We start from the raw sequence: 27,153 nt of genomic DNA, 5'->3' as shown, positions 1-27,153 counted from the left end.
TAACTGTAGAACCACTCAGTGAGTGAAGAAGCCCTTAAGCAACACTACTGATAGATACACACTGTGCAAGCATCCATGTGTAGGATTCTTCCAGTTGCAAACGATAGAAAACTTGACTGAAACTGGCTTAAGCACAAGACAAGATAGGTGTGACTGGACTCAGGACTCTTTCTCCCAACTCTGCTTCCTCTGCATTGGGCTCATGCTCAGGCTGTATGTGGCAGCTGGTCCCTAGCAGTCTTGGGGTCACATAGTCATAGCCCTTGTTCAGCTTCCGTAATAGCTGACAAAACCCTGTGAATTACATCTTCCTATCTCTGTTAGACTTGGGTCATGTACCCATCCTGAACCAATCACTGTAGCCAGGGACACATGATGCTTTAATGGGCCAGACCTGGGTTACTTCTGAAACAAGGCATTGACTCAACCTCCCCAGAAGCACATAGGCTAAAGCAGAGAAAAAGTGGAACCCCAAAATGGGAAATTAGGGGCTGTGGCTAGAAGTAAGGTGAATGGATGATGAGCACCAAAAAAAGAAGTCTACTACTTTAACTTCTCATTCCCAAGCACCACTCTAAATGTTAAGCATTATCACAATAGTCATTTTGTAGCAGCCTATCGATCCAATGTCTTTACGGAGGAATCCACAGATCTCCCTGGATTCGTTACTGGATCACGAGTGTCCCTTCTGAGTCAATCAAACGTGGCTCATTTTCATCTAAGCATATTACCTTATGGCTTTACTTCCTCCTCAAACAACCTGGAAGAATCTTAAAGTTCACTTCCAAGGATTTAACTATTCCCTAATAACTCTATTTATTACTATTACTACACGCTAGACACTAATTGCTTTACAAGCATTATTTCATTTAATCGTTCCAACAAACCCTGTGAAGTAGTTGAAGTAGTTACCACCACCACTTTATAGACAAGGAAAATGAGGCTCAGAGGGGCTAAAACAAGTAAGTTTTAAGTGACTAACATGGGATTCAAACTCTGGTCCATATGGTTTCAAAGTCCATGTTCAGCGGTACCTGAAATTGGGAAATTTTTTACCATTCCCTCCCTTTTTACCCATCATTAAAGAAAAAAACAAAAATGGCATTATATAAGCAACATGCAGTACAATCCCAGAGAAATCACACAATTTATAACAATCTATCTGAAGACACTGCCACTCAGTCCTACTCTTTGTAAAAAAACAAAAAAACTGTGATGTCAGCCCCAAAGAAAGACAACTGTACTAACGAGCTAAAATGTTACTCTGACTCTTCAAATAAGGCTATGATTTAGTGTAATTAACAGTAAAGATAAATTCTCAAAAATTCTCACACAGCCACAAGTTCACATATGAAATCAGGATAAAGATCACTGAAGCAAAGAGAAATAAAAATAAAGTTTATAAGATAATAAATCATGCATGAACAGGTCACAAAAAGTTCTATTATCAATTAATATTTTTCCAACAATATATTATGAAAATTTTCAAAGTTTAACATTTTTACAGTGAATGCCTGTTTCTTACTAGTCTACCATTAACACTTTATATACTTGCTTTATCACACAGCTACCCATTCTTCCCTCCATTTTATCTTTTCAGGCACCTTTTTTTTTTTTTTGAGGAAGATTGGCCCTACGCTAACATCTGTTGCCAATCTTCCTCTTTTTCTTTTTTCTCCCCAAAGACCCAGTACATTGTTGTATATCATAGTTGCAGAGTTGTAGCTCTCCTATGTGGGATGCCCTCAGCATGGCTTGATGAGCAGTGAGTAGGTCTGTGCCCAGGATTCCAACCAGCGAACCCTGGGCCGCTGAAGTGGAATGCGTGAACTTAACTGCTACGCCACCGGGCCAGCCTCCCAGGCACTTTAAAGCACACTGAAGAAGTCAGTACACTTCTCTCTAAATATTACAGCATGCATAACATTAGCTGAGGTTCAGTATTTGTTTACATTTTTCTTTTGTATCATGCTCCTCATTGATGGACAACTGGGCTGTTTCTAGCTTTTGGTGATTATGAAAAAAAGTTTCTATGAACAGTCTTGTACAAGTCTTTCTATGAACATGTTTTCATTTCTCTTGGGTAAATACCTAAGGGTAGAAGCATTGGGCCACAGGGTAGGCATATGCTTAGTTTTATAAAAAACCTCCAGAACTTTCCCAAAGTGGTTGTATCATTTTACATTCTCACCAAGAATATATGAGTTCTGGTTGCTCCATATCCTTGCAAACATTTGACGTTGTCAAGTCTTTTTAAAATTGGTGTACAACACGTGTTGTACGTGACTAATTAACATTTTAATTACTTTTGAGTTGCAACTATTTATAAGACGATTATTGTCAGAAGAGTAACTGAGAGGTACATAAAATACAGGGCAATATTAAGAAAAATTATAGTATAAATTTTTATATATAACTTTTATATAAACATTTTTCCACTTTCTAGAAATCAAATGATTGAAACTATACTTTCATCTAGTGTCTTATGAAACAATTATGCTCTCAAATATTAGCACTGTTACTTAGGAAACCAGTATTAAAATACTATTCTTTCTGTTCATCTCTTCCTATTTGATAACATCAGCAATTTATGACTCACTTAACAATCCATATTTAGGATCAATAATATGAACTGAAAGACATTTGTTAAAGAGGATACTGAAAAAGTCTCCCTTTAAAATCTAATTCCTCTTTTCTACACTAAAAGAACTTCACCTTTCCCAACATAATTATGTTTTGGACTTGTAGTTAATGTCTTTCAATTAAGTTCTGGGGGAACAAGAATAGTATCTGACATCATCCTTTAAAATAAAAACAAAAATGCATTTTGGTACAACCGCATATTCTGAATTAGCTTGTAAAAGCAGCACAACTGTCCTAGAAACAACAGCAATCACTGCTTGGATATATTATGACCATTTCTAATAGGGTATGCCTATGTAATCGATGCCATTATAGGACTCAGCAGGTGATTATCCAAATTAGTAAACTGCCATCTATCTGCCAATGACAAAGAAATACTAACAGTAGCAGCTTATGGAACCCACTAGCAGCGCTTGAACAGGTAAACAGCTTCAAAAATGGCCAGATGTCTCTTATGATGCACTGTCTCTTACCGGCTCACATATACCAAGAGGCAGCCAGTTCCTACAATAGCTATTTTTTATTTTCCTTTTATACAAATGCCAGCAATGGGGCACAAAGTCTTAAGAAATGCTTCCTAACTAGCCTAATGTCATTACACCTAACAATGATACATAAACTTTAATTCAGTGAAAGAAAATGACTACCACTAAGGTATCCCTCCACCAAAAAGTAGATGCCCATCTGCAATTTTAATACACACATATCTTATTTGTATCACTCTGAAAAGCATTGATTTGATTTTCTTATGTTTCCTGAAATGTTTTCCTTACTAAAAAATAAAAAATATGTCATTACGTAAAAAAATAAATCACAATTAATGCATATTTTCCACATGCTATGTTGTGGTGCACCCTCAGACAAGGAGAGGAAGCATGCTGGCAGAGCGGTACACTGGGTAGTGCCAGCAGCACACACACACTGCCAATGCTCTTTGGCTAATGAGCACTCTACAGGGCCACCTCAAACTGAATGTGTGCTGCAAAATGAATTGTTTTCTCAACTTTGGTCTCTCTTTCTGCCCTTTATTTTGTGTTCTGGATTACAGTTTTGACCCATATGACTACAAAAGGTGTGCATGTAATAGTGCTGAAAACGAAGGATAAGTATCTCTCTAACTTTACTTGAAAGCTTCACTATACAGGCTGAGGTACCTTCAAGGAAACAGTGGGTAAAGAATAAGAAACAAGAGGGTAAGGAAGGATTACAGGAAATCCTTTGACACACTATAAAGAGCATCATAAATTTCACTGTAGATTAGGAAGATTGTCCAATAATTATGAATGGGAGCAAGAACAAACAATGGACTGAGATATGGTGTATATCTGGTAGATGGGATTACACATTATTTTTTTCTTACTCTTGCTTGTCTAGTCTCCAGATTTTCTATATCTATTATCAAGTGTTCTAATCTTTAATTATTTTTATAACATAAAGAGTGAAAAATTCTATTTCACAAATTAAAATTTTTACAAAAAGAAAAAGAAAACCTAAGGTTCAAAGGGTCAATACGAAGAACATCTCAGCTAAGAAGATTTTAGTCTTTTTTGTAGCAACCTATTTTCTTATGCTTGCTCCCAAATTGCCATTTTTTACCAAATTTTAATGGGGGGAAGAACACTTCCTTGTCCAAAAACACCATACAAAATAAACACACAGAACCATGCAGGTAAACATCTCACTAGGTAAGTAACACTATGAGAAGAGTTTGATAAAACAAAGTAAAATCAAAGTCCTTGCTGATAGCCCATTACAAGTCAAGGTATATACTTTTGCAGGGGCCAATCTCTGTGATGAAGCAATTACTCTTCAACTCCTTTACCCTTTCAAACATTTCACCACTTCAGCTCTAAGACCACTACTAAAAATTAAACATACAATAAGAAGTTGAAGCAGTTTATAAAGAATACAATGACTCCTTTCTCTAGTTTTAGTAGAGAGAGAGAGACAGGAGAGAGACACATGGATGGATGGTAGGATGACAGGTAGGCAGGCAGAGGGATACATATGGCAAGCAATCTGCTTCTTCCTGTCAGGCTTTATAAATAAAACCACAGTTTCTACGAAATCATTCAATGCATCACAACAAAACAATCCCATTGAGGGGCCAGCCCGGTTGCGTAGCGGTTAAGTTCGAATGCTACGCTTCGGCGGCCCGAGGTTTGCAGGTTCGGATCCCAGGCACGGACCGAAGCACCGCTTGTCAAGCCATGCTGTGGCGGCGTCTCATATAAAGTAGAGGAAGATGGGCATGGATGTCAGCCCAGGGTCAATCTTTCTCAGCAAAACGAGGAGGATTGGCATTGGATGTTAGCTCAGGGCTAGTCTTCCTCAAAAACAAACACACAAACAAACAAAAAAACAATCCCATTGAGTTTCTTTTGAAAAAAATAATCTCTTTATGAGTCCAGGAACATGACTATGGCCTTTTATACCTGGAACCTACCTCTTCATTGGTCAACTATGTGGTTTAAACTAAAATGATCTTTAAAGTCCTTTTCAGCAAAAAAGAAGAAAACAATTATGATTCTATCAGAACTTTATCTTTTCACAGAAACAATTTAGTATGGAGTAAGATGGCTTTTAGATCAAATAGGTCTGATTTCCAATCATAGGAAACCACTTTGTCCAAATTGTATATTATCCCTGAAACTTTCTGAACTCCTTCTGAACAGTTTCCTTAAATGCAATATACTGACCTCACAGGATTACTGTGACAATTAACTGCTGAATGAAACTTAAAGCTCCTACCAGATTGACAGCCATAGAGTAGTCACTCAAACGGTAGTTATTATAACAATTAATATTGGCAGTGCCACAATTCTGCCCAGTTACATTTCACCACCAAAAGGAAGGCAGTATAACAGTGAAATTATTCAAGCCTTCTAGGGTGATAAATTACTGAAAACAATTTACATTTTTTCCCCTCCAGATCTAACATCATATTCTAATTGATTCAAGGAAAAGAGACTGCCTTTCCCCTCCCCTTTTTAGAATAAAATGAATGCACTCAACACTTCTCAAAATGAAAGATATTCTGAGTGCCTACTACAAACATTAATACTGTCAAGTTACAATCTGCAGAACTGATGAACCCTGTAAAATGCACCAAGACATTTCCAATTAGCAAGCAGATTTGTTAAACAAGTAATTTTTAATTCAGCACAATCTGTACTATAATATTCCCTAATTAACTAAGCTGCTTCACAAAATGTAAAGTGTACCAAACAGGTATTCTTCATGGATGCACTATATTTGCTAGATCAAAGGAACCTAGTAAATGTTCCATTTTCTCTTAAGTTATCATAAAGATGACTAAGTTAATTTTTATGTTCAGCACTCCCTTTAAAAAGTAACAAGCAAGAGGGTCATGATTTATAATTTAAAAAAAGTTCAAATAGTCATTTTGTCCATAATCATATCCAGCAGAGAAAACCTCTGCTTGGTAATGTTCACATGTCCTTCAAGAGATAACTATTTTTTTAAGGTAATATAATTCAGGTGAGATCAGCAAACAAAAGATGACTAAGTTAAATTTCAAAAAGACTAGTAAATTAAAACAAATTTTGAGCTAATTTACATCAAGGTCAGAACAGTACATGTTTTAAAATATCTCTCTATACAGCCATACACATGAGTTTATACACACAAAATATGCCTAGAAGGATATTAAAAAACTCTTAAAAGTAGTCAACTCTAGAGGAACTGGGAGGCTGGGGTAAAGGAGCAGGAGTGAGACTTGTTTTTCATTAGTATCTATTTGTACAGATTGACTTTTATGTGTATGGGAGTAGACCATGGCTGGAGCATGTACAAAAGGAAATAAAGAAAAGCAGGAAATAGAAAGCAGCCAAGCTTGGTTCTTATACACATGATTAAAAATAAAAAGCAAGCAAACAAGACATCACATCAAAAATAAAAACAATTTTATGGAGCACTAAAAATGAAGTAGTAGTATGCGCAAGACAATGCTTTTCCTTCATTGCTTCATCTCTGCATTTTAAAAATAAATAAGTAAAACACACACCTAAGTATATTAAGTATCATATTTATCTGCAAAGTGACTTCATACCATAAAAATGGGAGAAATGCAGTTAATGCATTCTTGCAAAAAGACTCTTTTTGCAAGACATATACATAGTTTATACATATTCTATTCAGACTCATTGAAATGTCCAGTGTTGTAACACATTTCTAAGAATCAATTTAACATACAGCTGTAATAACATCAGCACAGATAGAAACAAAAATGTGTGTTTTCTTGTATTTACTTCCACTACTGCTGCTTCAGGGAAATCTGCTATCGCATTCTTTGTTTCTAAAAATGCACCACGACGTCAACTGATGAGTCATGGGTCACACTCCAAATCTTTACGTGCCAAAGAAAGCAGGGCACGAAAGTCTTACACATCAATTGTAAAGACTGTCTAATCAGTTAAGTTACAAACCAAGAGTTTTTTATAAAGGTGACATAGATGATAAATAGTTTTATGAAGAGACGTGAGAAACTTCAAAATAAAACTGCAAATTCCACAAGGATTGATTAAAATCATTCTCCCTTGTTCCCTCTCCTAATAACTGGAAGGGTTTTGTTTTTCTTAATTCAGACCATACGAACAGTAAGTACTGCTAACATACTGACAGGTACAAACTCAAGTTGGTACAAACTCAACAAACTCCCAGCTTCATGAAAACCCAACCAAGTTATCTGAGAAATGATTTTCCAGATGCCTTGTTTCTCCTCTTAATTCCTTCCTACTTTTGCTATTTAGCCATTTCCCTGAGTGAGAAATCTCCAGGAGAGGGCAGAAAGGGCAAGAAACAAAGATGACACTGTTTCTTTTTGGCAGTATTAGTTAAAAGTCTTCCTGGTGAAGAAGACAAACTAACAGCTGAAAGGTAATCTGGGGACTAGCTGTAGATTTTAGCCACCAATATAACAGATGGTTGAGATCTGACCACATCATCTTACTTTCTTCCTAGCACTTGTCATTATCCTTTTCATTAACGTGCTTACCTGTTTATCGTTTCTCTCTCCTCCTGCCCCCCAGCATGTAAACTCCATACGAACAGGGATCCCACTTGCCTTGTTCATTGCTCTGTTCTCACCATCTAGAACAGTGCCCAGCACATAATAGGCATTCAATAAATATCCAGCGGGGGAAAAAGATACATAATCATGTACTTAGCTATCTCAGGACCCACACAATCATGAAAATGCTGAAATTTATTTTCACATGAGACTATTCTTTACATATAATTTATAATAATAATAAACTTTTGCCTTACCACAAGACTCTCTATGCTTAAGTTTTATCATTTAAATATCATATTTATATCGAAATATAGTAATTGTAATGAAACTATAATCTGACTAGTCTCAATCTCTGAGAACAAGAACTTCTATAATTCACTTTCATATCCCAAATATCTAGAATGGTACACAGTTCAGAGTAGATGTTCAAATATTTGTTGAACAAATGAATTTTAAAAGAATTGTAACTGGTGGGATTATGAGTAATTTTTATTTTCTTTGCATAGTTTAGGATTTCCTAAATTTTCTGTATTTAGCATGTATTACTTCTAAATTAAAAAAATATACAGTTATAAAAAAAAGAAAACCACATGTACCCTTATACCCTCATGTACTTGATAATGTATGCAATAAAGCAAATCAGATGTACTGCTTGCTTCCCAAGAGTTACCAAGTAGAAAAGTATTCTTTAAAATAGAAATACTACTATTTTAAAATTGAATTAAAAATATTATTTTTAAGAACATTAAGCTTTATCTTCCAGAAAGATATCCTTCCATAAATCCTAGTACACCGTGACAGCAATTTCTTTTTTATTAACAGAACAATTTTCTTTTCAAAAGTTTCAAGTAACCAAAAGAGTAATTCTTTAAGAAGACATAAAGAATGCCGTATTATGAATAAACATTTTAACAACTACTTAATCGTCTATTTTGCTTTCCTCCAGCACCAAGTTTGATTTACTGCCTCTGGTGAACCCTAACTATAAATAAAGAAAATTCAGTCACTTTGTCACATTTAGAAAGACTAAAATCAGACAGAACAACTTTATAACATGTAAACCTTTTATAAGAAGAAAAGTTAATACAATATATATTAGTTTCAAGTTGACTTTGATGTTTAAGAGTACTCAGATTTTATCATCCTTCCGTATCCTGCCAAATAGATTCATTAAAAATTTTTTTAGTCCTTTCTGTAAATAGCTATCATACCATTAAAAAACATCCAGACTCACAGAGTAAATTCTGAAAGCTTTCTTAATGTTATTATATACCTTCAAAGGTAGAAAAATCATTCAAATGTGCTGACAAATGTTCTCCCTATACCTGGAAAAAGAATAGGTCAGGGACCCAGAAAAATTATACCTATTTTTAACAAACTCTGAAATTAGTCTATTGAAGTATCAATTAATGTATCTCATCTATAATGAAAGCAACAAAGCCTAAAATTAGAGAAATTAATGAGGTTAATAAATATTTCATATGAGATCTAATTGCTATGGATACTTTTGCAATCTTATTAAATGGCCCTGACAGGATGGTCCTAAAAGGCATGCTCAGCAACCACTGACCACATGCATTACATATTTAGCAGGAGAGGCTCAGGATGCAACCACATGCACTCTGATACCTGGCTTCTCCCCAGTCATTTTATTTTTTAGCTCAGCCAGCGCTAGACTATTGACTGTTTCCATATTGGTATCTCACAAATATAAGAAACAAAAAGGACAGAGAAATTCACACTAGAATATACTATTAAGCACCATTCGAGTAATGTATCCTAACCTAATCACTCTCATTGATCCTCCCAATTTAAAACTCTTCCATATATTTCAGACTTTTCCCTCTTGTTTCCATACATAAGGTCTCAGAAATACGTTAAAAATATTTTGTTTAGACCCTTATCTTACATCACATCCAAAAACTGACTCAAATGGATTTAAGACCTGAAACTAAAAACTCCTATAAGAAAATATAGGGGAAAAGCTTCATGATATTGGATTTGGCAAGGATTTCTTGGATATGACACCAAAACACAAGCAACAGAAGCAAAAACAGACAAATGGGGCTATATCAAACTTAAAAACTTCTACACATCAAACGACACAGTCAACAATAGTGAAAAAGCAACCTATGGAATGGGAGAAAATATTTGCAAATAATATATCTGATAAAGGGTTCACATCCAGAATATATAAAGAACTCGTACAAATCATCAACTACAAAAATCAAATAACCCAATTAAAAAATGGGCCAAGGACTTGAAAAGATATTTCTCCAAAGATGATATACAAATGGCCAACAAGCATAATGAGATGTTCAACATCACTAATCATCAGAGAAATGCAAATCAAAACCACTATGAGACATCACTTCATACCTGTTAAGATGGCTACTATCAAAAAAAACAGAGAATAACAAGTGTTGGTGAGGATATAGAGAAACTGGAACCCTTGCGTACTGTTGGTGAGATTGTAAAATGGGGCAGCCGCTATGGAAAACAGCACAGGACTTCTACTAAAGAAATTAAAAATAGAACTACCATATGATCCGGCAATCTTACTTCTAGGATTGAAAGAACTGGGATCCAAAAGAATTCAAAGTCGAGTCTCAAAGAGATATGTGCACACACATGTTCATTGCAGCACTATTCACAATAGCGAAGAAGTGGAAGCACCCAAACGTATATCAACAGATGAAAACGTGGTATATACATACAATGGGATATTATTCAGCCTTAAAAAGGAAGGAAATCCTATCATGTACTATAAGATGGATGAACCTTGAGGTCATTAAACTAAGTAAAATAAGCCAGTCACACAAAGACAAATACTGAATGATTCCACTCATATGAGGTATCTAAAGAAAGGTATCAAATCCATAGAAAAAGAAAGTTTATGCATGAAGGTTACCAGGGGCTAAGGGGAGGGGGAAATGGGGAGTTGTTGTTTAATGGGTATAGACCTTCAGTTCTGCAAGATGAAAAAGTTCTGGAGATCTGTTGTACAGCAATGTGAATACACTTAACACTACTGAACTGTACACTTAAAAATGGTTAAGATGGTAAATTTTATGTCATATGTTTTTTACCACAATAAAAAAAGACTAAACCAGTGTAAAATATTTTTCTGTTACATTATTTTTATTTTGATAAGATTCTTTTTACTCTAACCACTGAAAATTTAGCATCTGCATTGAGATATGCTGTAAGTGTAACATATAACCAGTTTCAAATACTTAATATGAAAAAAGTCAAATATCTTACTAATGATTTTATATTGACTACATGTTAATACATTTTGAATATACTGCTTTAAAATATAACATTAAATCAACAATATTTTATTATGCTTTAAGAACAATAACTAGAAAGGAATGTGGGGGGTCAATGGAGCTTTGTTTTATAAGTTTAAGACTGGAGCATACGTACAGGCTGGTGTGAAAAAGCCAGCAGGGAGAAAGAGATTACATATAGAAGGGAGTTAACTGATGAAGCCTCTCCGGAAAGAGACTTTCAAGTATGGGATCAAGAGCACGTGTGGAAAAGTTAGCCTTCAACAGATCTGAGATTTATACAGATAAGTTGGGAAGGAGAGGGATAGAAATCTGAGAAATCAAATCAGACAGATCATCATGAAGCGACCAGATTATCCGCAGACTGTTCAAGAAGTGGGGGTTGGATAAAAGTGTTTGTAAATGATGGTTTGGAATAATCCATGAGTGATGAAGAACAAAATCCTTATTACAGTCAACAAGGTCTACAAAATCTGGCCCCTATCTACCTCTCAGGCCTCATCCCATGCCAATCTCTCCCAGCTCTCTTTCACCATCTTCTAACTTTTCCTCAAAGTGCCATCCACCTCTGACTGCTTCCTCTGAGGAGGGTTTACCTGTATAACACCTACTCAGCCAAATATCTGTTCAAAGACAACTTCCACAGGGGAGGTTTCAGTGACACCCGTTCCCCCAGAGGTTCCCTCATTATATCCCCAGACAACACCCTATGCCAGTGCTGTCCCACAGAAATAGAATGTGAGCCATACACGTGTCACTTTAAATGTTCTAGTTTGTTGTTAGTGCTGTGAAGTCAACACTGACTCCTGGTGACCCTGTGTAAAGCAGAGTGGAACCCTGCCCGGTCTTCTCACACCATCCTCTCACCATCCGGGGCTACATCAGACAATGCTCCGCTGCTATTCACAGGGTTTTCACAGCCAATTTTTCACAAGTGGGTGACCAGGTCCCTCTTCCTAGTCTGTCTTAGTCTGGAAGCTCCGCTGAAACCTATCCACCATGGGTGACCCTGCTGGTATTTGAAATACTGTTGGCATAGCTTTCAGCATCACAGCAACTTACAGCCGCCACAGTATGACAACCAACAGATGGTGGTGTGGTTCCCTGACCGGGAAACGGACCCGGGCAGTGGTGCTGAGCACCAAATCTTAATCACTAGAACACCAGGGCTGGCTAAATGTTCTAGTAGCCACATTTAAAAAAAAGAAACGAATGAATTATTTTTAAAATTTTATTTAACCCAATATATCCAGAATATTATCATTTCAACACACAATCAGTATAAAAAATTGAGATGTTTTACTTTTTGATACTAAGTCTTCAAAATCTGGTGTATATTTTATACTTACAGCACATCTCAATTCAGACTAGCCACATTTCAATAGCCACGTGTGCTATCCACCACAGTACTGGATCTGCTATTTCTTCAGAGCACTTACCATACTTTGTAACTATACAGTGTGTTATTATTTGATGAATGTCTATCTCCTCTAGCATGTAAGCTCTATGAGGATACCCCAGTATTCCTAGCTCAGTGTCAGAGACTCAGTAGGTGCCAAAATAAACACAACTGACTGATGGCAATGGTGGGGAGGGGTTGTCTGGGAGGCAATTATCTGCACCGAGGGCCTGGGCCTTTTAATGGTGTTACCAAAGCAACTCAGGGAGAGAAGCAGTTAATCAGAACAGGGACACAGGGAGTTACCTGGCAGGCACAGCACAAAACAAATTCAACAGAGGCAAAGGTGCTTAACAATGGATTCCAAACCGGATAGGAAAGACCTCAAGGCCAACAGATGTTAATGCAACAGGGGATGGGAGGTGGGGTGAAATAAAGGGATTGGCAAGCTGTCTCTGTCAAGAGGAAGGGCACTGTAATAAAAACCGTGGGTGGGAGAGAGCTGAAGGATGGGATAGGAGGCTGTGGTCAGAGAACAGGATGTATAAATTTAAGATTTCCAATGTGGAAAGTTTGGGGAATGTTAAAATACAGTGAAAGTGAAGGTCACTGGAGTTGAGAAGCCAAGGTCCTAGAAGTCAAGGTATCAGTCACCCCGCTTGAAAAGGTTAACTCCTTGACTGAATGTCTTTTAAGATGTTAAATTCTGCAAGGGCAAAGACAATTTTGAGTTCCACACAGCCCAGTGCTAATCACATCATGTGTACTTAGTTACTCGCTGAATACAATTAAATTGAAAGTCAAAATTCAAACATTAAAATTATGTCACAGAAAAGTCACAATAAAATAATGAAATAAGTAAGATATAAGTAGACTCCAATTTATTTGTTCCATAATTATTTATGTAGTTTAATTGAACAGTATTAAGAATTAACATTGGAAGCCAAAATCACAATTTTTGGGGGGTGGGGTAGAGGGGTACAAATATTTCCCAGACTTACTTTACTTTTATCTGTAAAACAAAATAATAGCCAACAGAGCCTTTGGGAGGTTTATTATACTCAAGGACACCTTATTTTACATAAGATACAAGTCCTCATAACTTGGTTATAAACATTTTTTACAATGGCCCCTATTATAAACTTTAGGGCCATCTGTTATTTAAAAGAACTTGAAGATTACTCTTTCAATAAAGAAAAAAAATTAAAATCTCATTTGTTTTATGTATGAAAGTGGTATGCTTTTTAAGTGGTACATGATTGCTTAGAGTATACTTATATATATACGCACATGTATATACTATATGTATACTGTAGTATACTTGTATATATATTGTATATAGCTACAGTTTTACTTGCCTATTGCCTATTTTCTGCATTTGTTGCTATTTCTCACTTCTCTTACCCAGTCCAATTTTGAGAAAAAATAATTCTTCCTCCACATAATTTCTCCTTTGAGGGATCCTGATTGTCGGAAGTAATAGTCCTAAATCTCGAGGCTGCAAAGATAAAGGTGTCAACTATGCTTAAACTCTCTCTGCCCACAACACTTCTGCTCCTATCTTTTCAGCTTTTCTTATCAAGACTTCAGAGACTCTGTTCTGGAGTTCTGCTAATAACCAAGAGAGGACAAAGTTATGACACAGCTGTTGTCAGTTTACCTCTGAACAAAGCCACATCCCTACATGAAGTCTGTTCCTCCCTGCCACACCCACAACTATCACAATAAAATATGAAAAGGAGGGAATCATGCAAATAATTATAGCAGCTGGCACTAAAATCACTGATTCACAATAGCCATAAATTTTGTTATAGTTCCTGTATCTTCCTATAGGTACATGAACATTTTAAGCTTCCTTGCTGGCTCAATTCTCTCTTGTGTTTTCCCTCCGACTAACGACTGTTCCAAAGATTTGGAGAAGTCTGTGGGCCAAGACAGATCAAAACCAACAGATCTAATTCATTCATTCATGCATACATTAATATTTATGGTTTTAAGTACCTGGGGATTCTTCAGTGAGCAAAACAGATACGATCCCTGCTCTTATGCAGCATATAAAGTATACAACCTACAATACCTGCCTCTTTACAAGCATACTAACTAGATGACAATTTATCATAATGTATATCATGAGCACTTGCTTTTTAAAAAATTCCTCTTATTAACTTCTCATTAGGCTAATACACGAAATAGCCATTTCTTCTAACTCCAACCAACCAAAAAACTTACATAACCACAGATTTTTCAACTGTTTTTGTACTTTCTGAGGAAAAGAAACATATGAGAGGAAAGCTAAAGGGGATTTATTTTGTAAATCTCCCCGGTCCTGTAACAGGGTCACTTTAGGCCTGGCCAAGTCTTCTACAACTATAATTCTACACGTAAGATATATATATACACACATATATACACAAATATCTTGCATGTTGAATTACACATATATATACACATACACATATATTTTCAACCAACACTGTTTTCTAAGTAGAATGGAACCCATGAAGTGAGACCTTTGATTCTTCTAGAAACTTTGTTGGATTTTGACATAAAAAGGTGGGCCTGGAGTGAACTTTAAGCCCATAAGCAGGGAAAAGTTAAATGACTCTGCATAATAAAATAAAAAATATTTGAATTTTTGGAGGCAATCAGAAAGGAGAGAAAGAGGAGAGAGAGAAGGGCCAACCAGATTATATGAGCCTGAAGTTCCCCTGTAATGGTAGCCAAAATGCATTTTAAGAATAGAGATGCCTAATATTCAACATCAACACTCTCAGCACTGCAATCCCCAAATCTCATAAAGTTTACCACAACGCACAAAGGCTTTATGTGAACTCTCTTTTTTCTTTTCCATTCCTTCCTCGCTCCTGTCGACACATCTATCCAACAACTTCATCACGGACATCTCAACTATCCATTAGCACCTCACTGGTCTGCTCCAAATCTAATTACCTTCCTTTTCCCACTCCTTGTTTTTAACTGCCCTTCTCTTATCTCCTAACATTCCACTAGCTCATTAATGTCATTATCACTAAAGGAACAGCTAATATTTATTGAGCAGTTGTAACGTGCTAGGTCCTCTGCCAAGGGCATTACATGCGTAATTTCATTTGATCCTCAAACCCTACTAGACAGGTACTATGATCATTTCCTAAATGTGAGAAAACCAAAGCTCAGTCAGGATAGTAATTCTAAGAGTAAGTGATGGAATTCAATCCCTATTCTGACTCCACAGCCAGCTTAACCAGTACACTCCAATGCCTCAAGTCAAAAAACCTAGGAATCATCCCTAGGAATCATCATTAATCATATCTAGTCACTTACCTATTCCAACCAAATATACCTCCTAAATGCCACATCATCACCTACTTCCACTGCCTTCACAGACAACTAGCATCTACCAAGTCCTTACTATGTGCGAAGCACTATTCCAAGTAATATACATGTTTTTCAAGCTTTATCCCCCAAACCCTATGAAATGAAGAACCTGAGGAAGAAAGGTTATATAATAAGTGATACAGCCAGATTCAAACCCAGAAAATGTGAATTGAGAAGCCTGAGCACTTAACCCCTATAGTATAAAAGCTCCTACTTTGTCCCCCTACCTCCCATCTGGACCCCCACCATCCTCCAGACCGCTGCAAATATCCTTCTGGAATGCAAATGTTATCACGACATTCTCCTGCTTAAAACTAGCGGCTCCGTATTACTAACTGGCTAAAGTCTGGTTTTCTTAATTTGGCATACAAAATCCTTTGTGTTTCTGTTTAAGTCAGTTCAATAAATATTTGAGTGCCTACTGTAAGCAAGGCAAAGTGCTAAGTGCTCTGAAATGAATACTACCCAGCCCTTGACTACCACTCCAACCCCATACATTGTGTCCTTCAGCCAGAGTAACTAGATGCAGATCTCGTAATGCAACACCCTACATATTAGTCTCTCTGTCTAGAATGTACCTGGAAAATCCCACACCAATTTGAAGAGTGAGTGCCTATGTGGGGCCTTCCCTAACAAACTCCAGGCAGAAATGCTCCAAGTTCCCACAGCACTTTGTTCAGATAACTTTCAGATAGCTAGTGGAACACAGGTATGGCTCAGCTTCCCAATAAGACTATGAGCAACTTCAGGGCAAGAGCCGAGCCCTGCCGTCAAGGCCTGGCATGCAGTAGGCACTCTATCATTTGCTGAATGAAGAAATAACAAAAAATTTCTCACTTGAGAAAAGGAGAGGAACAAGATACAGAATTAGGAATGTTAACACACAAGTGGGCCAAATTAAAAGTAGTGTTATTCTACTTCGGTTCCGATTTGGCCTACATTTTACCCCTATGGGAAAAATCACATGTGGGACTTGGACAAGCTAAAAAGGTAAAACTTTGTTATTCATGGCTTAACAAAGCTTTGACAGGCCCCAAAAGGATACTAGATCAAAGTCCATTTTCCAAAGGAGTGTGGAGATAGGAATCAAATCTATCAAACTAAATAAAATTGATCTGAGATCCAACTTCACCAGTGCTGCGTCACAGTACATACAACAAAAAACTCAAAATCTGTCCCGGGACGAAGGCCAATTTACAATTAACTACTGCTGCTTCAAGAATGTGAAATTCTTTAAGTGAAGGCAGTTCCAATAAACCGAAGCTCACAACTGTTTCCTCCTCCTGCACTGCCACTGCTTTTCACTCAACTTCGTTTCTGGTTTCTGTGATTTAAAAAGAAACATCTATACAGTTAAGCCCGTGCATGAATGTACTGTAGCTCCTGGAAGATACGAACGTCTTGATTTGTAACCTTAAATGTAAACTGAAATATCAGAAGAAACACTACATATAAGTTAAAATTCCTTCGTTTAAAATATGGCATAAAGCTTTAAAAAGCGAGTGATGTATTTCCTGAGTGGTGCTTTGTGTGCAACTGCTTCAAAACCAAGATCCATATTTTGAAATTACCCCCATGAAGAGGTGAAATCGCTCTCCCACCCTCTCTGGCCTGAAGGGAAAGGTGAGAATTCCTAGGCAACAGGCTGGGACGGAGGGTACGATCTCTCCCCATTCCTTTCCAGGGGAACAAGATCTGATGGAAGGCAGCTAGTGTCTCTCATTCACCACAACATACACAGAGGAAATAAAAAACTCTTCCCCACCTCTCCCCTTAAAAAAGCAAAGGACGCAAAGATCTGCAACACAGCGGCCGGAACCACCAAATGGTAACAGCCGGGGGCCGCCCACCTCTCCCCGGCGCCTGCCCGGCGGCGAGCACCGGGCGAGGGCAGCCCGTCCCTCCCTCCCCGGACAAGCGCAGCCGGCCCCACACCCGGGTCCGCGTTCCCCGCAGCCCGGCGCGCGAGGAGGAGAGCCGCGCACGGCGGCGGTGGCGCCGCTCGGGCCGCCTCCCCGGGCGCGGCGCTGCCCCACACCCCACCGACGCCCGCACCTGAGGCGGCTGCCCGGACCCGGCGGGAGGGCGCGGAGCGAGGCGGCCAGGCAAAGTTACTCACTGGGAAAGCGCGGCTGCCCGGGGCGCGCGCCGGCTCCCGGCGGCGCAGCACAGCCCAGCTCCGCTCGCCGCGGCCCGCTGAGGGAGTGCGGAGCTAGCCGGCCTCTGCTCCGCGGGGAATCGCCGCCACCGCCGCGGATTTCCTGGCAAGAAGCAAACTCGGGCCAAGACTTCGCTTCTCAACCGCCCCTGCTGCCTTCGCGGGGGCGAGCGCCGGGGCCCAGCCGCCCAACCCGACACGCACCTAGGCCAATCGGCGGCAGCACAGGGCGGGAGATGGGCGGGCCAGAGAGCGGCTTCGCCTATCCGAGGGTTCAGGGGGCGGGCCAGGACGGGCCGTCAGTCCCGGGTTAGAGTGAGCCTGCTCCGCCTCTCGCCACCGGCCCTCCCCCCCCTCCTCGGGTGTTGCCGCCGCTCGCCTGATTCCCTTGCAGAACACACGCTCGAGAAGTCTCTGCGCTCCCCGCCGATCGCTGCGAAGAGAGCGGAACAGCTGGGGGAGGCAGGGAACATCTAGGGGAATGGGGGTGGGGGGCGGGTAAGGAGAACAGGTGGCGGAGGAAAGCAGAAGTGTAGGTGTGTTTGACGAGAGGACAGCCGGGGTAGGGTGGTAGGGACAGGGGCTGACTGGGTGAGGGAGGCGAGGGGAGCTGGTGAGCGAGGAAGGGAGAGGGGTTATTAGCAAAGAACACCTGAGGAGAGGGAGAGAGGAGCGGTACGAAGGAAGGAGGGCGGAGAGCGAGTCTGGGTGGTGAAAGGTTGCCGAGGCGGGGTCAGCGGCACCTGTGAACAAAGGTGAGCGAGAGGTTCCGCAGGTGAGGAGGATTAAGACGCCGAAAGGGTAAAGGGAAAAGGAAGTCCAAAGGGAAGGAGGACGTACTTCAGGAGTAGAAAAGATCCTAGGAGAGAAAGGATGGGGGCTTCCTTCCAAACTCTCACTCCTCCCCCAAAAGATAAAGACAAACGCCTGTCCTTTGACCCACTTGAGCTGTGCAGCTAGCTGCAAGATCCCGTATGAGACAAATACCGGCTCAAACCATCCTATTCGGTTGTGAAATTCATCAAGGTGTACTGATCAACTATAGTTTAAGCCTGTCGTCCCATGAAAGCCTCCCCGAGGGTTGGGGTCCCGCCTGGGAGTAACACCATCCCCCACGGGTCTAACAGCAAGTCAGAAAGAGGCCCGAATCCGGCCCTAAAAAGGAAGGTGATTTGGGGGCCACAGGTAAGGCCCCGCCCCCTTCGCCATCACCTAGAGGAAGGTGCCGAGGGCTGAGTTCAGGCGCCCATAGGCCGGTCTCGGCATCGGAGTGGGGCGGGAGCCCGACCCCTCCTCTCTCCCCGCTAGCTCTGCCGGCAGACTTGCTCCGGGAGGGCCAGGTGAGCGGCTCCTGCCTCGCTCCCGCCCTCCTCGCGCCAGGGGCGGGGCATGTGGGCGGGGCCTCCGGTGGAGCCTCCACGCCCCGCCCAGTGGCTGGGCCTTGCCGCGCCGCTGCGGCTCCTCCCCCCTCCTTCCGTTTGCGGCTCCTTCCGTCGGTCGTTCCTTCCTTCCTGCTTCGCCCGCACGTTTCGTGACATGGGGCTGAGCCTCCGGTCCGCCAGCACCACCTGAGGGTCCCGGAAGCCGCCCCCGCCATGGAAGAGGACCAGGAGCTGGAAAGGTAACGGCCGAGGAGGAGGCGGGCGGGCGAGCGGGTGGGAGGAGAGGGCCGCGCCCTGCACCGGGAGCCGGTGGCCGAGGGGCCCGCGGCCGGCCGGGGCCTCAGCCTCCGCGGCGCTGCCTGGCAGCGAGGGCATGGCTGGGAGGGCAGTGGGGGAGAGAGAAGTGGGCGCCTGGGCAGGGAGAGGGGCCCCGACTGGGAGGAGAGGGGTGAAGACGTGGATGTGTTTGAATACAGACGCTCAGTACACTAGATACCAAGACAAGTTGTGAGATTAGAGTTTAAGTCCCCACTCTGCCCACCCCACCCCCCGTTAGAACAGTAAGAGTAAATAACGCTAACGTGTAAAATTACGCACCAGGCCACTGTTCCCCAAGTGATAGCATTGGTGTGCTCAGTCGGGTCGTATTCCCTGTAACTGCGGCCCAAGTGCCTCCTCTGTGCAGACTGCTAATGAAGCCACTGTGCGCTGAGATCTTTCTCCCTCCTGCTTGATTGACTCTTCTCCGACTCTCCCTTCTAGTTTCCTTACGTCCTGCAAATGGAAGCCGTAGTGGGCCTGCACGTTGATAATCTATAGTCTATTTTTATAATAATCTGTGTTTTTATACGCCTTTCAACTCCGTTTTCATCCTCTAGCAGGGCCCTCCCTATTCTAATCCTATCCCTTTCTTATGACTCTACCAAAAGAATATTTTAGCAAACATTTAAGTTTGTGTTTTAAGGAGACTCGCCTTGTGGCCATGTGGACGGTCAAATGGAGTAGGGAGAAACTGGAGGCAATAAATTAAATATTATTGATAGACTATGTGGAGGCAGCAAAATAAGGGGCTAATGTTAATAGTTCTATGTAATTGAAGTACATTAGAGTAATAATGTGTTGCAGTTGTGAAATAGTAAATGAAAAAAGCTAGTTAACAAAACCATATTCAGTATGATCTCATTTTTATAAAAAATATGTGTGTAGAAAAAGATCTGGATTGAAGACCTCAATGGCTGAAGGCGAGAGGAAGACAGCCCTGGAAATGGTCCAGGCAGCTGGAACAGATAGACACTGTGTGACATTTGTATTGCACGAGGAGGACCATACCCTAGGAAATTCTCTTCGTTACATGATCATGAAGAACCCGGAAGTGGAATTTTGTGGTTATACTACAACCCATCCTTCAGAGAGCAAAATTAATTTGCGCATTCAGACTCGAGGTACTCTTCCAGCTGTTGAGCCATTTCAAAGAGGCCTGAATGAGCTCATGAATGTCTGCCAGCATGTGCTTGACAAGTTTGAGGCCAGCATAAAGGAATATAAGGATCAAAAAGCAAGCAGAAATAAATCCACATTCTAGTCACTTATGCATGCTACAGGGAAGACTATCCTCTAGGATATTCTCTTCGTGATCTTGCAAAACCCACAAGTAGAAGTTTGTGATTACATCATGATCTGTCCTTCTGAAAGGTGTGCTTCTAGGTATTGACCCGTTGCCGCTGTTGGAATCCCTGCAAGAACCTTTGTATTGTTCTAATAAATTCCCTCTTTTATTTAAACTAATTTGAGTGGTTTCTGTTCCTTAGTCCTCAAGGTTGACTGTTTTAGGGGTTTTTTTCTAGCTTGCTTTCTCTCTTTTAATTGAGCCAACATTGAAAGTGAGGAAACTATGAGAAAATCAGAGGCCCAGGCAAGGACTTTGATCAAGGGAATTAAAAGGAATATGCATTCATGGCTATGATTGGGGGAGAGGGAGAGATGCAATAGAGCATGACCCCACATAGACTTGTTGGTTTAAAAAATAAAAGGAGGAAGGAAAGAAAGGTGGGAGGACTTAGCTTCTTGATAGATAGTTTTTAGTAAATTCATGGGAGAATTGCATCCTTTGCTATGATTGGTAGATTGGGCAAGGGTGGGGAATAATTTGAAAGAATTGTGAGAATTCTAGTTTCACATGAGAGTTTTTGGTGGTATCAGGCTCCATCTTTGTGATAGCATTTACAGGATAGATACCAGTTTACTGCTTTAATTTCAGGACAGTAATAAAATATTTAATCAGAAATGACCTAAGTAGGTCAAGAGAGTTTAATTACATTACAGAAGGAGAAAACTGGGAAGACCAGATAACATTTTCAGTCCTTAGGTATCTAAGTATAGCCCAAGGTTACATTAAAAAAGGAGTATTTGAGAAACAGTAAGGACAGGGAGAAGGAAAATTCCATGTGGGGAAAATGATTTTTTTTTTGAAAACTTAAAATATTAGTGAATCACGTCTAAGAGCTGTCCTATTTACCTCTTCAGCGTTGTCCCTCATGCCTGTCCTACCCCAACTTGACTCTTAATTCACCCTAATATCTGTCAGCCTTTGAACCTGAGCACACCACCCCCCAGTGCTGTCCTTTAGAGCCTTTGTTTATTCCCTCTTCCTGGAACACTCTTCCTTCTGCCATACTCTGGTCTAGGTAAGAACTTACATGTCGGACTTCCTACCCTAGTTTGGGTACTTGTATGTGCTTTCATTATGCTCTGTGTTTCTTGGTTTTGGATTTACTATGCTATTGTTAGTGCTTATGTTGTGTACCCACTATACTAACTTGCGGCACAATGCTTGATAGGTAGTGGATGGTTAGTAAATATTAGATGAATCCATGTCGGTAGTTAAGGCATATAGCCTTTTATTCACTCAAATCAGACCTCTTCTACTAGCCTACCATAAAGCCCACATTTCCTACACTCAGTCAACTCTTTAGATAAATGTATTTCTGTATTTATTGAGCATTTGGTATATACCAGGCCCTGGAATAGACATGTTAATAGATGAGACACAGCTCTTGTTCACATGGAGCATACATTATAATAAGAGTGAAATTTTTTTTTAAAGTTGTAATTCTGTGAAAAAACAAATACAGGGTCAAGATAGAAAACATGAAAGAGGAATCTGCTTTGGGTATGCAAGTTAGGGAAGGTCCTCCAGCGATTACAGGAAGAGAAGGAGTTAACTGTGCCAAAAGAAGAGAGAAAGATTCTGAGGGAATAGCATGTGCAAAGGTCCCGAAGCAGAAAACTGGTGGTTTGAGGAATTAAAGGAATTGAAAGAAAATTTGCATGTCTAGCGTGGTAAGTAAGGAGGACAAGGGCCTATCGTTTGGAGTTGTTGGAGAGGAGAGCTGGGGTGGTAAGGAGTTTGGATTTTAAGTACAAAGGGAATGACATCTGAATACTTTGATTACCGTGTAGGGGAATAGGTTATAGAGAGGCCAGAGTAGAAGCAGAGAAACTGTAAGAGCTGAAGTGGCCTGGAAGGGCAGTAAGCTAGTGATAGAGAAAAGAAGGTGGATTTGAGATGTATTTTAGAACCAAATTGGTACAGAATTGATAGATCTCAGGAATTGGATGTGGAAGGTGAAGAAACAGAAAAATGACTTGTACCTAGGTTTGGGGCCAAATTACTGAAATGGGAACCTTAAATGGGAAAATAGGTTGGGAGGTGGAGAAGGTGACTGGAATCAAAAGTTCCATTTTGAACGTGGTAGACAGTAGATAATATGAGTTGTAGGCCATGAAAGAGATTTAAGCTAGAGATAAACTTTGTGAGCTCTTGCCATACAGATGATGTAAATCCATAAAAACTGTGACAAACAAGTAGGCCCAAGACCAAGCCCTAGGCAAGCTCAGTATTTAAAGGTTGGGTTAAAAAGGAGCAACCAGTGAGGTGGGAAGAAAGTCTGTAGAAGTCAAGTAGTGGAAGCCAAGGCTTTCAAAGAGGGGAGAATGATGTTGAATGAGTCACATGAGAATGGAAAAATGTCACTTGGAGTTAAACAGGGAGGTCATTGGGCAGTGTGCAGAGTTAGTTTAGTGTCTAAGAAGACTGAACATTAACACTCATTGCACAGAAGAATGCCTTAGTTTGAGTTTTCCAGTAAAGAAAATACATTGTAGGACATTGGAGAGCTAAATTGAAGTGGGAGCAGGTATGAGGAAAGATCAAAGTCATGAAGCAAGGATAGGGACTGTTCTCCTAGGGTGATAGAGAGTCTGGAAAACCAATGTCAAAGTAGGGAAATTAGCACTTGAAGATGTAAGGAGGCCCTAAAGGGATAAGTAGAAAAGGATCAAAAACTTCTTTGCCTCTTCTAAAATTTTGCCTATGAGTGGTCCTATGGGGATAGTAAACAGGCTTATTTAATGGAGTTTAATACCTCTGAACCAAGACCTGTCAGGAGATGAAAGCAAATTTCAGTTAGTGGACATAGCGGTGTAGAATGATGATAGTAGACTGCAGTAATTAATATTGTTAGTGCTTATGTATGTGTAATAACAGTACATATGGGAAATGCATGCACTGGTGACCACCCACTGCATCTCATGGCTTCATTGCTCCTAAAAGGATTTATCGCTACTGATCATGTGGCATGCTGTCTTGAATCTGTTCAGGGTAGCCATAAACTCACAGGTTCAAACGAAACACCTTCAGAAGGCAGATGGGTGAAAGGAAAAAATGGAGGGCAAGGCAGGCAGGATAACTAAGAGTCACGGGTATGTGGAAAGAATCTTTGCATGAAGTCTGTGGGAACCTGATGGCAAGCTGAATTGGTCTATGAAAGGGTGAGGGAGATAGATATAAATCATATATATTTATAAACTGTGAAAAAATAACTTGATCAGTATCTCTGATTTGCTCTCTAATAGCATTTCACTCTAAATAAACTAATATTAATGATTCAAGATCAGAAGTTCTGTTCAGCTGTAAAGTACTATGCCTTCTAAAGAGCCAATTATTAAATAAAGTGATTACATACCAAAGGCTTTTAATATGTAATAGTTTGAGTACTTGCCTAGCACTTCCCATTTGCAAAGCACTTTACCAAGTATTTATAAACTGCATATAGCTGTAACATCTAAGTGCTCTAGTTAGTCAGTATAATGCGCAGGTGTCTACAGTATCTCTGTAGAGATCAAAAGTTGTCTACATAAAAAGTGGTCCATTCAGTACCATTCTGACCCAGAGTGTCTTGCATTTCAAGAAATATGAAAGCATATCAAGTTCTCTGACCCACCATTCCCCACCTTTCTTTTTGTTTCCCTTAAATATGTTATTAAGATTGTAGATTATCTCCAGATCACTAGACAAACGTCCTCTATTTTGGTTAGCATAATTTAAAGTCAGAGCCAATCTTTGTAATATCCCTCAAACTGGGCTACTGGGAAGTTTACCCAAATCCACCAGTCTGCTTTCAAGTACTTATAAAGACCTCAAATCCAGCCCTTTTGTGCTCAGATTCTTAATGTTGGTTTTTCTTTCACTGTTTGAAACTGTATCAATTACCCCAGTACAGTTACTGTGTGATCTGTATTTTTTTTCATCATGAAATTCTTTCCAAACCTAGATTATTGGTTCTCTATACAGCAAATATGTACTTAGTAGTGACCAGGTCCTGAGAAATGGTGGAGATAAGAGAGTATAATGTGGACCTGTCCTAAAAAGCCTTATGTGATTTTGGAGAGGGCACACAAGATTTATACACAAATTGTAAGCCAATGAAGTGACCTAATACGCAGAGTAAAGTATTATGCTGAACACAGAGTGGGATGCGTGAGACACTGTTGAGGCAATGATTGTTTCCTGAGCACCTGCTCTTGCCAGCCACTGTCATAGGCACTGGAGAGAGCAAACAAGGCAAACACAGTCTGCTTTCCAGTAACTGGTGGAGTATTGAAGTTGGCAAATTTGTAAAATAAATGTAGTGTTCCAGGATAAATGGTTTCCTTTTTCCCAGTGTAAGGGAGACATTAAAGATTCTTGAGCTGGGGAATGCCATAAAGGTGTTTTTTTTTTTTTTGTCCTATGCCTGTGCAGATGGATGAGTGGAAGGAAACATTGGAAGACAGCAGTGAGTTGGGGTCTTTTGTAACAGTCCAGGTGTAATATACGGAGGGCATAGTTGTAGGAATGGAGGTAAAAGGATGAATACAAAAAAACTGATAAAAAAATTAAAATAGAGACAGATTCTGTATAGGGGTAAAGGTGAGAGAAGGGTTGAAAATGGTCCCGTAGCTGTGTCTTTTACTCCTTTGTTTTCCTACTACTCCCTCACAACCAAAACCAGTATGGCAAGATTTACCATCCCTTCTCCTCCCCCACCTGTTCTTGCTAATAGGAGTCAGTGGGTGCAACCACCGTTCACCTCCTTCCCGCACCCATGTCAGAAGAATTCACATCTTTAACAAGGATGTGAATCCAGGGCTACAGATGTGAAAATTGGGGGTGGTGAGGTCAGGGCAGTGAGCTGACAGGCTCTTGCCGCTGTCTGCCCTCACCAAGTTGCTCTCCTCAAAGGGTACATTTCATTCATTCATTCAGTCCATAAATATTATTGAGTACATACTACACAGTTTAGGTACTCGGGGTACAGCAGGGAACAAGTTGACCCACATGCAGTTTATTTTCTAATGGCAGAGCTAGAAAATAAATGTGCATAATATATAATGTAATTTAAGGTAGTGATATAAATGGGAAGTAAAAGAAGGAGCAGGCTGAGAAGGCACCAAGAAATTGAATAGTTAAGGAAGCCTTTCTGAGGAGTGACATTTAAGACCAAGGATAAGTGAGAATACTCCCAGAATTTTCTAAAAGATGAACGTAGATTATTCAGCAATGAAAAAGCAAAATTATGAACCTTTTTAAAGGAATAAACTTTCAGCATTGTGTGTGGTTTCTATTAGTGCCTAAATTTATATGCCTATAAATTTATATAATAAAATATATTTGCCTAATAATTATTGTAAAGAATATTGAGTTACTGTGTGGAACAGTAGGATTTTGTAGGAGTTTTAGATTGGCTAATATATATATGTGTATTAGGGGAGTTGATTTTAATGGGGCTTTGTTTTTCTTTTGTATTTTTGAGAAAAGTATGTCTTTCTTAGAAGCAAAAGTTGATGTGGTTGGGATCCTGCACACCTTCTCGGGCTAAACAGCTGTGAGGCAGCATAGCATAGGAGTTAAGAGGATGCACTATTGGAATCACACTGCGTGGGGCTTGGTCTTGGCTCTAGACTTTTTAGCTATGTGACCTTGACAAGCTGTTTGACCTCTTTGTGCCTGAGTTTCCTCATCTGTAAAATTGGGATAACAATAATACTTACCATATAGGAATATTATAACTATTAATTTAGATAATATTCAAATTGCTTAGGACAGTATCTGGCCCATATAGTATGCTCTCAATCAATGTTAGCTATTAATGTTATTATAATATCATTAATTGTGTCGAGCAAGCTGATTTCGTTCATATTTCTTCTGGGTGAAAACTTGAAAACAAAGAACCTTAGTAGCTTCTGTTATTTTTTGTTTCCTCTAGCCCAAGGCAGCACTATAATATAAATTTGTGGACCCCTGTGTGGAAAGTTGTCAGTCTGCTAAAGCCATTGCTTTTAAGAAAGATATTTTAAAATAGCATTCCTATTAATAGAATATAGATAAAAATCAAAGATAAAAGGATTGTGTTTTTCCTTTTTTCACAAAGAAATTAAGATTCTGATGGAACATTCGTAATCTTCCCCAAGCTTCAAGACAAAGCCTTAGCAGGAAGGAAAAGCAAGTTTTATAGCAGATGGATGCCTGGTTTGGTTCCAGGTATCTA

General features: G+C 40.0%; 2 protein-coding genes across 10 annotated transcripts in view; one reads left to right on the top strand and one right to left on the bottom strand.

Moving 5' to 3' along the window:
* Positions 1 to 18,062, bottom strand: part of LNX2 (ligand of numb-protein X 2) — an 80,373-nt gene extending 62,311 nt beyond the window's left edge. For 5 of the 9 annotated variants that reach the window (XM_087436250.1, XM_014791236.2, XM_087436255.1 and 2 more), the window contains exons 1-2: positions 17,865 to 18,062; positions 7,661 to 7,755 (exon numbers count right to left, since the gene is read on the bottom strand). The gene's annotated coding sequence lies outside the window, so the exon portion shown is untranslated. Of the gene's footprint in view, positions 1 to 7,660; positions 7,756 to 13,774; positions 13,869 to 17,800; positions 17,819 to 17,864 lie in introns of those variants that run through there. The other 4 variants (XM_087436254.1, XM_014791235.2, XM_087436253.1 and 1 more) reach the window with 3 other exon arrangements.
* A 1,276-nt stretch (positions 18,063 to 19,338) lies between these two features.
* Positions 19,339 to 21,070, top strand: POLR1D (RNA polymerase I and III subunit D). The gene is made up of 2 exons (XM_004435282.2): positions 19,339 to 19,524; positions 20,492 to 21,070. Exons 1-2 carry the CDS (start codon positions 19,499 to 19,501, stop codon positions 20,865 to 20,867), a joined length of 402 nt encoding a protein of 133 aa, XP_004435339.1. The 5' UTR covers positions 19,339 to 19,498; the 3' UTR covers positions 20,868 to 21,070.
* Positions 21,071 to 27,153: the final 6,083 nt, after the last annotated feature.

Source organism: Ceratotherium simum, chromosome 10 (assembly GCF_057802395.1).
Source record: "Ceratotherium simum simum isolate JZ-2026a chromosome 10, ASM5780239v1, whole genome shotgun sequence".
Taxonomy (NCBI): domain Eukaryota; kingdom Metazoa; phylum Chordata; class Mammalia; order Perissodactyla; family Rhinocerotidae; genus Ceratotherium; species Ceratotherium simum.
Note: the sequence above shows the minus strand (reverse complement) of the source record. Positions and strands in the feature narration are given on the sequence as shown.

Excerpts from the sequence above, each read along its gene's own strand:
- POLR1D (XM_004435282.2), top strand. The coding sequence starts at position 19,499 with ATGGAAGAGGACCAGGAGCTGGAAAG. Across the intron at positions 19,525-20,491 it reads GAGGACCAGGAGCTGGAAAG|AAAAAGATCTGGATTGAAGA; the intron begins GTAACGGCCGAG and ends ATATGTGTGTAG.